The sequence below is a fragment of the Aedes albopictus genome, chromosome 2, assembly GCF_035046485.1.
Source record: "Aedes albopictus strain Foshan chromosome 2, AalbF5, whole genome shotgun sequence".
In the NCBI taxonomy this organism is placed as follows: domain Eukaryota; kingdom Metazoa; phylum Arthropoda; class Insecta; order Diptera; family Culicidae; genus Aedes; species Aedes albopictus.
The window spans coordinates 459184105-459196791 of NC_085137.1; the positions used below are offsets into that span (position 1 = coordinate 459184105).

General features: G+C 38.5%; 1 protein-coding gene across 1 annotated transcript; it reads right to left on the bottom strand.

Annotated features, from left to right (window-relative positions):
• Positions 1–669: 669 nt before the first annotated feature.
• On the bottom strand, positions 670–7088 carry LOC109418948 (protein arginine N-methyltransferase 1-like). The gene is made up of 2 exons (XM_062853953.1): positions 3266–7088; positions 670–3201 (listed from the first exon to the last, which is right to left on the bottom strand). Exon 2 carries the CDS (start codon positions 3178–3180, stop codon positions 2098–2100), a length of 1083 nt encoding a protein of 360 aa, XP_062709937.1. The 5' UTR covers positions 3181–3201; positions 3266–7088; the 3' UTR covers positions 670–2097.
• Between the last annotated feature and the right edge of the window lie 5599 nt (positions 7089–12687).

A 12687-nucleotide genomic window follows, 5' to 3' on the forward strand; every position in this document is an offset into this window, starting at 1 on the left:
GAAGGTCAATTCTCCGTTTTTGCAATAAAATGGTGCAAAAAGCGTGGGTATTATGATTCCCTGCCTAATTTGATGCTGTTTGAGCAAAACTTTGGGCAACAGTGTTGTTGTTTTCTCCATTTCTTGCAACATAAACAACATAGCTATCCAAAGTTTTGCTCAAACAGCATCAAATTAGGCAGGGAATCATAATACCCACGCTTTTTGCACCATTTCATTGCAAAAACGGAGAATTGAGCTTCTCACCATGCTAAAATTCAGCTCATTACTACAAATCTAGTACTACACCGAACGTGCCCCATAGGAGGTAATCAGTGAAGTACTAGATTGAAAGTAGTGAGCTGGATTTTTGTATGGTGAGATGATCAAATCTCCATTTCTGCAATGAAATGGTGCAAACAGCGTAGGTTATATGATTTATTGGCTAATTTGATGCTATTTGAGCAAAAGTTTGATTAACTGTGTTGTTGTATCATTTTTTCCTGCAACTTCAGCAACACAGTTATCCAAACTTTTGCTCAAACAGCATCAAATTAGTCAATAAATCATATAACCCACGCTGTTTGCACCATTTCATTGCAGAAATGGAGAATGTGGCACGAACGGTGTAGTACTAGATTTGTAGTAATGAGCTGAATTTTAGTATGGTGAGAAGGTCAATTCTCCGTTTTGTGCTATGAAATGGTGCAAAAAGCGTGGGTGTTATGTTTCCTTTTTTGATTTGATGCTGGTTGAGCAAAACTTTGGATAACTATGTTGTTTATGTTGCAAGAAATGGAGAAAACAACAACAGTGTTGCTCAAAGTTTTGCTCAAACAGCATCAAATTAGGCAAGGAATCATAATACCCACGGTTTTTGTACCATTTCATTGCAGAAACGGAGAATTGACCTTTTCACCATACAAAAATTCAGCTCATTACTACAAATCTAGTACAACACCGAACGTGCCCCATACCCACGCTTTTCCCACCATTTCATTGCAGAAACGGAGAATTGACCTTCTCACCATACTAAAATTCAGCTCATTACTACAAATCTAGTACTTCACCGATCTGTCCTATTGATCATCTCGCCATACAAAAATCCAGCTCATTACTTTCAATCTAGTACTTCACTGATTGCCTCCTATTAGGCAAGGAATCATAATACCCACGCTTTTTTCACCATTTCATTGAAGAAACGGAGAATGGACCTTCTCACCATACAAAAATTCAGCTCATTACTACAATTCTAGTACTACACCGAACGTGCCCCATTCAAAAAAGAGCAGCACGTTTTGTGCAGTGTGAGACATTTCAGAGTAAGATCGATACAGCCTTGGAGTAGAAATCTTTTAGAGTGGCTGGCGAATGTGCGCGAGTGATCAGAGTTGCATACTTTTGGGCTCAACTAAGAGGATTACCCATTAGCACATTACCTACTACAGGTAATCCATGGATTCTGCAGAATACATGCAATTAAATTGCATAACCAAAGGCGCATATTATTTGGATAGTGATGCACAGCAGGAATAAACCAGGTCAAAAAACAAATCAGTTGACTCAAGACAAAAATGAGAGGGCTTCAGAGTGAGTTGACAAAGCTGGTTATTATCATCGGAGTATCTTCATTGTTCGTGAAGCATGAGCTTCGAGGAAAGCACAAAGACGCTTGTGTAGCTTGAAAATAAACCAATCAAAAAAGAAACAAAAATTACAGTGGTTCAATTAGATAACAGTTCGTTTTACACTCGGAAAATGTCTCCTGCACTTTTCCTTGAAGCGCTTCGTGAATTTCATCAAAAATATATGAAAGCAAGGAAGTAAAGTTTCCATTCTATTTAATACATTATGTTGTTTATTTGTATTACGTAAACAATATACAAAAAATAACAAGTTTGTGTTAAAATTGAAACAAATCGAATTCAATGACTAATGATTAACGATCGATAGGCCGGTACAAAGTCAATCTATTTTCTAGATTTTCAAGACTTTCTTCCTGTCCATGTCATAGTAATAATAATCTCTCTCTCGACATTAAGAAAAACGCTTAAAATTAATCGATGATGTTTCCAAACCGAATACACCAATCGAGCCTTGCCTCAAAAGCCTCCCCCCTTAACGCATCAAATACTGATTGCTCTCCACGACCTGCGCCAACTCCCCCTCGAAGCGCACGTCAATCGTTAACGCCAGCTCCTTGTTCATCCGGTGGCCGGTCGTTTTCATCGCAAACCGCCCGCAAATTTCCTCGCCCTTCTTCGCGGTCAGATACTCGTCCAGAAAGAACACCGTCTGCTTCCAGTGGGTGTACGGCGATTCCGGCGAGGTGCTGAAGCCCAACCGCTGCTGGCACTTGGTGAACTCCACATTGAAGTAGGTGATCAGCGCCTGTACGAAATCGTTCCTCTTGGCGATCAGATGGAACGTCGATTCAAAGTCAATGTCCTGCCGGACCACGGTGTACATGTCGATTTCCTTGATCAGATACGAACTGGTGACGATCTGCCGGGGATCGATCACGTCCACCAGCGGTTCGTTGATGGCGTCCTTCCGGATGGCACTCATGTTGAACCCGTACACATCCTCCCACCAATTAATTCGCTCGTCCTTACTCTGGCGCTCTTCGATGGCCGTCACGAACAGGGTGCACCGATCCGGAAACATCATGCCCCCCTTCGGCTTTAGCCACTTGTTGCGAGCGTAGATTACCGCATCCAGCATCGCCTCGTGGAACAAGCAATGCCCCATCCACTCCGACAAGATTATATCCACCTTTTCAATTCCGTGCGGAAGCCGATCAACGGCTTCCACCTTGGACCGAATGAGTGTAATCACATGATCAAGATGGTTCGCCTCCACAATCTTACGGGCATGGTCGATGATGTTCGAGCAGTCGATGGCGATGACCCGTGCCGCTCCGGCTCGGGCCGCGAACAGCGACAGAATACCCATCCCGCAGCCCACATCCAAGACGGTTTTGCCCCGGAACAGATGCTTGTTGTGATACATGGCGTTCCGGTAGGTGAGCGTTCGCACCTCATCCTTCAGGGTTTCCTCGTGGGAACCGAAATGGGCATACGAGTCCAGATAGTATTCGCGAGAGGTCATATCTTCCGGTTTCATCCCAGTAAAAAACTTTTCCGGGTCATCATTGCGGGCGGACGACGACGACGATGACGATGAAGTAGATGGCTTCATGGCCGGTGTAATTTTGATGTTCTGCTGAGAGAATATATGCGGTAATCTGGAGGAATTCAGTAGCCAAGAGATAGTTTTGCATTACCTTAGACAAGAATCACGAAAATAATCGCGGAAAAACCTTTTTTGCGCAGAATTTTACGAAAAACAATCCCAGGTTTAAAAGAAGATCAAAGAAATCGACGTATGTAGTAAACAATCGAACTGACAGAAGTCAATCAATGCCCACCATACACTGGGCTAAAATCACATCTCGAAACTGAGACAAATATTCTCCGTGCATCAGTTGAAACCCGGAATTTTCAACTAGCGAAGTTGCATTTTTCTCAAAATCCGTACGTCGGACCTAACTTCGGAAGTGATGCGCTGTAGCGGATCAGGTTTACTATACAGCGCACTACTACCGAAGTTTGGTCCGACGCACGAATTTGGAGAAAAACCCAACTTCGCTATAGTCGAAAACTCCGATTTTCAACTAAATTGAGATTTCCTAATGAGCCATTTTACGAGACGTTTCGGATCAGCTGATCGCTCATTTCATGAATGAAAATTTGACAGGATGTTGCGCCCAAGCCCGTGAATGTTAATATCAATATCAACACTGTTGTCGTTTCGTAAAATAGACTATTCAAATTTCGATTTTAAGGGAGACGACACATCTCTGGAATTGGCTTCTTTAGTGGTGTTGAGATAATTCCATATTCTGAATCTGCATGCCAAACTGAGCCGAAATCCAAATTTTCATCAATTTTGGTGCCCGGGAACCTATTTAAAAATCAATTTGAAATTTGTATGGGAGCGATTTGTCGAATCACCCCCCGTCGCATTTTGTACTGAGTGGAGCTGTCAAGCAGTTGCCCAGCTGTCAAACGGTGATTTCAAAAAATCTCTTTGATATTGATTTTAGATACCAAAATAAAGTTCTAAAAATCTGAAAAAAATCATAGCGGCTCAGAAAAAGGTACTCTTTTGTTTAAAAATAAAAAATCATTAATTTTTTCTTAATTTAAAAACCCAATTGGATTAATATATATTAATCCTCGGATATATCAGAATATTTACTGAAAAACTGTTTGATGTTGAAACTACTATTCTGCTGGATCAATTTAAATACATAACACCACTAAATTTGCGCAGACTGAGTTTCGTTTTAATCAACAGATTAATGTGTTCAATTGGGTTGTTTAGTGAATAAAATATTGCTATTTTCTATAGCCTAATCGAAAGAGCTCTCTTTTCTGAGTATAACGTGATTTTATTAGATTCCAATACCTTAGTTTTGATGGTTAAATTAACAAAACCGTTTTCATTTTTGTGGATTGAATGACAGTTCAATCGATAAAGTGACAGTTCGACCCGAACAAACTTTAAATGCATTTTAAAAATAGTTCTCGGACTCTGAAAATTATGAAATTTTGGATTTCGACTAATTAAATATTGGGCGGAGAATCCGATTATGAAATAATCCGGATACCCCTAAAGAACCCAATTCCACCATGGATCTGATTAAATATCAATTGAAACAAGTTTCCATTAGCAATCGGATTCGAACCATGAACCAGGGGTGGAAAGCATCATGCGATTGTTGGATTTTTGCTTCACATCGAATATAAACTTTGTACTCGTGCTCGCGAACACAAAAAGTGAGAGCGGTTCACGGTTTGCCGAAGCGAAGAACCGACACAAAACAAATGTCAAACGAGCCGGATCGCAGTTGGTTCGCCAGAAGGATCGCAATTTGCTCACACTTGGTTCGTTGCCTTTCTTTGCCCCTAAAGATAATTAATTTGGTGTTTTATGATTATATTGGACAACTAGGGTAAGAAATCAAACTTTGAACTAGTCAAATTGTAATCTTAATTTGAACCATTTCGAAATTCATTAAAAAGACGTACTTTTTAGGCAAATATTGTCCCGAAAAAGATGTTGAACAGCTTTCCGTAATATAACCTGGTAACATGGACTTTAAAAGCATTGAAAAAAGCGTTTTTGTCATGGAAAACAGGCAATTGAAAAATCACTGTGATTTCACCTTTTTCCCCCCAGAGAAAGCCCATTTTCGGTGCACCCGTACAGCTCATGCATTTGTATCACTCTTAATATGTGAACAAGTTAAATGAAAGCTTATTTATCGTAGAATCGACCAACCGAATAATATTCCGCATTATTTGTCATAAAATTATCAAATTTAAGTGATTCTTACTTGGAGAATGTTATCTTAAGTTGAACCATTTGTAATCTAAATTTGAACTAGTAAACGGGGGTGAGCTTCTAGTGTTGGCCTGTAGATTGCGCTAGTGGTTGCTTTGTTTACTCTTGGGGGATGAAAAATTCCAAATTTAGTTTCCAAATTCCTAAAGAATTTCGAACATTCTGAGGTGAGATTCCACTGCCTAATGAAAAATAGGTATGCGAATTAGCAGATTCATGTGATTTTTAATTGTTTAGCATGGAATTGGCTGTTTTGTGAGTTGCTCGAGCTGCTGCCGCCAGTAGTTCAAATTAAGATTAAAATTGGTTCAAATTATGATTACGATGGTTCAAATTAAGATTAAAATCACTGTTGACGAATAATCAAATTTTTCAATGAAATTCGGTGCAAATACAAACTTTTTACCATTTAACAGAAAGCTTATACCCGTGGCTTTCATGTACATACGATTTTGCCGTAGTAAATTATTTCCATGTGGGAGAAAAAATCACTTGAAATTTGCACTGCTTCAGAAAGCCGCAATTTGGTTCAAAGTTTGATTACCTACCCTACCATTCCAATAAATCATATCAAAGCATTGGTTTGTATTTTGGTCAAATGTTTGACCCTATGTATATTAACATCATAACACTTCAAATCAAACGCTTCCGGGTTAGAGTTGAGCTTAGAGTTCTTCACTGGCCCGCGGATGTAGATGAGCCGCCTTTCTTTTGGTGAACCGAAAAACTGTCGTGAGCCGCTCCTAACCTGGAGAACAAACGCTCAGACTTGCAAAAGCAATCCCTGATAACCTTCTAACAAAGTCCCCACTGGGGTTGTTTACCGATTTCTCTTAAGGTTGCTCGCAGTCGGGCTGGTGCCATAGTGCCGTTCTACGCCCGATTGTCCCATGCTATATTGGAATCCAATCATGGAACCATGGATGTTTTCCATCACTTGGCAATCGTTTGACTCATTTGTCCATAACTCAGTTCAGAAGCCCTATATTGGAATGTTGTATTCGACAAATGTTTGTAAGATGTTGCCCAAGTAACCACGAAGCCGTATATTAGTGCATCAATATTGCTATATATTTATATTTAAAATTGTGTATATAATGCTGCATTACTTTAAACACCTCATTGAAGCAATATTAAAGTCGAAAAGGGCCCCACTAAAATCAAATTAGTGCCACACATTGCAGCACGTTGACAGCCATTGCTAAAGTGACATAAATGCATGTGCTGTACATTTGCATTTGCACATGCTTAATACGTGCAACACGAAAAACCAAAACAAAAATCTATTTTTAGCACCGTTTCGTTATCGACGGTGACTAATGCCCCCCACATGAATGTTTTAACCATCATTTTTTTTTGTTGCCGGGTCGGGAGTCGAACCAGAAGTGTTGAAGACCGCTAGATGAGTTCCATGCGCGCTGGTGCCGTGGACCGTTTCTGCTGCAGTGATAAACAACAGATATTTCATTAACTAAAAGGAAACTGTTCTTCTGTCTCAATCATTGCTGTAGAGGGCAAAACGACTATGTCATATGTAATAGAATCTCTGTAATTGCATTCTGATAAATCACTGAAAAATATATAATGCATTTTGGAATACATTTATTCAATATAAGAAAATTAAAACACCCTTCGCACACTACTCATATGCTAATTGTTATTTCCAGCATTAGGGACCATTCATAAACCACGTAGACTTTTTGGGGGGAGGGGGGGGTTCTGGCCAAAGTCTACGCTCCATACAAATTTCAAAATTTTTGTATGAACGAAAGTCTACGAGGGGGGAGGGGGGGTCTGAGATGACCAAAATTTGGTCTACGTGGTTTATGAACAGCCCCTTATTGGCATGCGATAGCAAGGAACAAAAAAGATAAAAAGTTATCTCCAAAAAGGTTTTGCTGAAGAAAGTCGTGGATCGGTGATTCAAACGGGGATTAAGTTGATCGGGAGTCGAACCAGAAGTGTTCAAGACCGCTAGAGTTGACCGAAAAGTTGTTCACTCTTCTTGATTTCATTTGTTTACCATTAGAGTCAAGCTTTAATAATTGTATTGTTAGAGCAACCTTTGCTAGTTTGTACATTGCATTTATTCAGTTTTTGAAGTGTTGAATTATTGAATTATCGTATATCACCTTTTAATGCACCCTAATGTAAAGAAAAAATGTAATGCATCAATACATTGATAATGCCAATCTAAAGGATTATTGCATGAGAAGTGTGGAATTACTGCATTTTGCATTGCAAAGGTTGATGTTCAGTCTAATTCGTGCAATGATATAATGCTTGTGGTTACTTGGGTGTAGATTAATGTTTTTCCTACAATTATCACCAAGGAGGCCATATTTTAACTTTAATATTTACGTCGTAAAAGTGTTAGTACCAGCTACTCATGCTAAACGATCGAATTTTTCGATCGTCTAGTAGAAGTTATAGACACTATAGATTCCATAGACTCGCAGAGGCGAAGACAACTGTAGCCAAACGAACTGTCAGTTCGTGTAGCCAAACGAGCATGACGTCACGATTTGAATAGCGACAATGGATTGCGTGACGTCATATTTACTCGGTACACTCTAAATTCATGGTAAAACACACTAAAGTCGTATTGCTCAACCATGTCTCCGCGAGTCTATGGAATCTATAGTGTCTATAGTAGAAGTAGGTGGTACTAGCGCTCTAGCGCCACATAGGGTAATTCATGTATTTTGGACAGGCTGAGGACAACGTTGGAAGCATTGTCCCCTAAATTCCTCAGAAACCAATTGAATATTTTGCGAAGTTACTTATACGCTTATAATATGACTGTACTTTGCATTTCTGGTGACTAAAACTTTAACGAAAGCATTTTAAGCTGAGAGAATCACAATTTCCAATCGCCTGTTAGAATTGCAATTTGAACACCGAATATATGTTTTGGACACCCTCACCTCTCCTCTTCTTGGCGTAACGTCCTCACTGGGACAAAGCCTGCTTCTCAGCTTAGTGTTCAATGAGCACTTCCACAGTTTTTAACTGAGAGCTTCCTCTGCCAATGACCATTTTGCATGTGTATATCGTGTGGCAGGCACGAAGATACTCTATGCCCAAGGAAGTCAAGGAAATTTCCTTTACGAAAAGATCCTGGACCGACCAGGAATCGAACCCGTCACCCTCAGCATGGTCATGCTGAATACCCGTGCGTTTACCGCCTCGGCTATATGGGCTATATTGGACACCCTCAGGTAAATATAATTTGGACAGCCCGCATAACCACAAACTGTAAATGCAACGTTTCTCATACTGTATATGACCATTAGCAATTGTCATTTAACCATTTCTCAGACTATCGGAGATAACAGTAAGCTAACCATTCCATGTACATATTTGCCTGTTTGACAAACGGTAATCCGCCAAAAAACAGTATGTGGAATAGACGGTTAAGATAGGTTACCATAAAAAATCGCTCGTTTTCTCGAACAAATTTTTCGCAATACAGTAAAGGATATGGTCAATATATTATCCAGTTTTTCAGACAATTCACTGCATAACAGATGGTTATAGATCAGTTTAACAATAAATCTAGAAGAAAAACGAATACCGTATGTGTTACTATTGATTTATGGTCTTCCATTGTATTTCAAGCTTATAATATATGGTCCGGCTACATTTGAACTATTAAAAAATAAAAGCTTTTGTGCGTTCATTGGATATTTTTTATTAAACAAATCCAACGCCCTTATGCTGGGCTTGTTAATACCTACGGCGATTAATCGAACATCTGGAAATTACTGTGGTGAGAGTGCATTTTTAATTGCAAGGAGCATTGAATTTCCGCCCCCAGCAGGGCGAATCTTTCGCTGCTCTCTTTTGCGGGACCCCTCGCACAGTCAGGCCGGATCAGGTTCCTGGGATTGAATTGAAGTTTCGGCATCCTGCAAATCAATTAGTATCCGATGAGATATAGCACAAAAATTAAATTTATAAGTCGTGCAAAACTTACCCTTGTTCCATCCAAATCGCTCCAAGCGCTTCAAGCCATTTTCCGAGACAAGTTTTTGGTTTGTTGTTCACTCAACTCGCGGGCGAAAGATTTTGTTTTTTTTTCTTCTATATGCAAACTGAAAAGTTCGATCGGTACAGATACTAATAAAAGCTACTATTTGACAAACTGTTGAATTCAAGTGGCATACAGTGAAATGCACATGTGTAAGTGTGTTGCGCAAATGAAATCGCAAACCGTTTGAGAAAAGGTCACACTGCATTGCCACCATGCCTCTTGAGTTTTTAGTACTATATTGTTCGATAATTTCTGCACAATATGACAAATTGTTACAACTTGATATGGTCTTCATAGACCGTTCTTTATGGTCGGATGCTTTGAGTTTCAAATTTTCAACAGAGAAACACCTGTTCGTGGTACAGTAACAGTAAGTGGTAAAGGAGACATACTGTGTGGAGATTAACACAAACAGTATTTTGTTATGCGGGAGGGCCATTATCTCAAAATTTAGCCATGATTAATGTTAAATCATGAAAGTAGTATAAATTAAAAAAGATTTTCTTGTACATAATCAAATTTCTTCGTTTAACAGGCATCTATTTCGAAAATTAATGCAGTTTTTGTTAAAATCGAAGAATTACCGCCAGACCCACATAAAACGCCTCCAAGTATGCAATCGCACGGCATCCCCATAGGGTATCGGGATGCTTCGTTGGCATAGTCCCCTCGTTCGGCCTATCTCAATGTAAACCAAAAACACAAACAAACACGCATAACTGGATATCGGAAGAGCTATGTGCAAAACAACTGTAACATTTTGTTTCAATTTTAGCACTTTGGAACATTACAATTGAATGAAAATGTCAATTTGTTTAGCTTTTGTAGACGCCATGATTCTTCGGCTTAGTGGGTAGTCTATACACATCCCAAGAAACAATTTCTATACCTTCTGCTCTTAGACATTATTTATCAGGGTTTTGTTATGGATGTGGTAAAACCTTTTTGGTTTAATGAAGTAGTTTATTTTGTAAAACAGCTTTAGCGACACAAGCAACTTTATAACAGTTTGTAGATACTTACAAGTCTATAGAATAAAACTTACCTGTTTGCCTTTTTGCCAAGCAATAATTTAATTGTAAGCGAACTGTTAAGTGCTTATTAAAGCTTGATCATAAAACTTCTTTCAGAGTCGTATATATGTCATATCTTATTGGTTTTTAAGCCTAATGGATTGCATATAGTCATGATAAAGTAATCATAAACATTTTTGGAATTAACACTGAAGTATTAAAACTGGCTTAAGAGTAGTACTGAAATGTGATCTTTTTTTGTTTGACATGCTACACAAACCAAAAAGTGTTAAACCAAACATATTTATTTTTCATTCTATATGAAGGAAACGTAATCAGAACAATCTAAGATGGATAAAATTTGCCATTCGAGGCAACTTAACTAAACTTCCCCCCGCCAGAGTCCAATTGAGACCGGGGTGTCCAAAGGAAATTCTGAGTGGTAGTGAGCGCATCGTTTGCACAGGTTTGCACTGGCTCCGGCATCATATTTTCATTCGCCCGCAGCCACAGACGATGTAGCAAGATCCTGTTTTATTATCTCTTTATACTTACCAAACGCTTGAGCGGATAAAGCGGCCTCGAAAACCTCGAAACACAACTAAAATACAACAAAAATGCAAACCTTTCTGTTTGTTTACATTTTTGACGGCTGCCGGCCAAGCAGCGAGTTCTTAAGAGCATTTAGTATGAATCCGCATCTACTTAGGGCCAAACAGTTTTTGAATAGCGCATATAAGTATGCGTTAAGGATAAGAAGGTTTATATCACTCTTTGCATCGCATCGATAAAGAATAAACACTCTGGATCATGTTGTTTTTACTCCAGCTTATCTTAAATAATCGCAAACAAAACCAGGAGGATTTAACTTGGCGGCATTCATGATTTCCATCTCGATAATCAATTTCTGCTAGTAAATTCTGTGCGCCATGTTGATATTCGGAAGCATAGTTTTGCAAGCAGGATCAAAATTGTTATTTTTGGTATGCCAAAAAGCTCAAAATGACGTGGCGGTGCGCTTTATTCAGGAAAAATGTATTAGATTATGCCAGTAATTTTTTTTCGGCATGATTTTTTTTTGTCATAGTAGCCGAGTTCTTCTCCGGTGGAATTTTCAACTAAATCTTATTGACCTGGATGATCGACTTTATTATTATTAATTATTTTGTATTTTGCTGCCGCCAGTTAATGTAATGATTTTAGTTTCAGATTTGTTTTAGGATTTTGGTTTTAATATTTCATTTAAGGTAGTTTTCGAACTTCAACACGGCATATTGCTCTTTTTGCGACCTACACAACATATCTTATTCATGCTTTGTAGTACACTACAAGAACATGTCACAAAACTCAGTAGCATACATAATGTCTTAAGAAATGGTTTTAACAACCTCCTGTAGGGTGGGCCCTTTCGGGTTTTATAGGGTTTTATCGCAGTTTTATTAAAGCTGTTAAGATTAGTAACCTTTAAAATAAGTTTTATTGGTTAGACCGTAACAACAGCTTGTAGGCTATAAGAAAACTAAAAATGTTACTTGGGATGATCATAAATGGCATGATTCTGGAACATTTCGAATTGACTTTTCAATAACTGAACATTTGATGCGACGGTCAAAGACGCTATTTTGAGCTTGTGTATTTGTTTTCTACGAATAATAACTATTTTACAAATTGAATGTGGGCCGAATATTGAGGACATTTTTTTTCACTATGTACCCAAATCTTGGCCCATCAGTAAAGTGACGTCAAAACAGCGATAAAAAGACGTCAACAACATTTCCTGCGTAAGAACCAGAAAGAACGAACAGGAAGAAAGATTTTGTGTGCGGTGACTATAAAAATATAACACAATAATAGGGTTCCGTTGTTTTTGTTACATAATTAAGAAAGAACTTTAGTTTAAGTGATTTATTTATAGTTTTTTGAAAATTTGGCTCCGAAAATATAATTTAAAAGTTAGATTGGTGAACAAACAGAGATGATACTTCAGCAGAAATATTGAAAAAATGAGATAATTAGTGGTACTAGTGCATGGAAATCAATAGGCCAACGTTGTATCCACTAATAGGCCAATTTGTGTACCATAGACCAACGTTGCATACTATCGCATCGAATCTTTTCAACTTAATTAAGTAAATTCTTGAATATTTAGGTTAGTTTTACTTTCAGTTGGTAAAACATGCATTGCCTAGAGTGTGTAATAGGGTCGACATATTATTTCTAGTGCTATTAATTCATGAGTTATAGTCA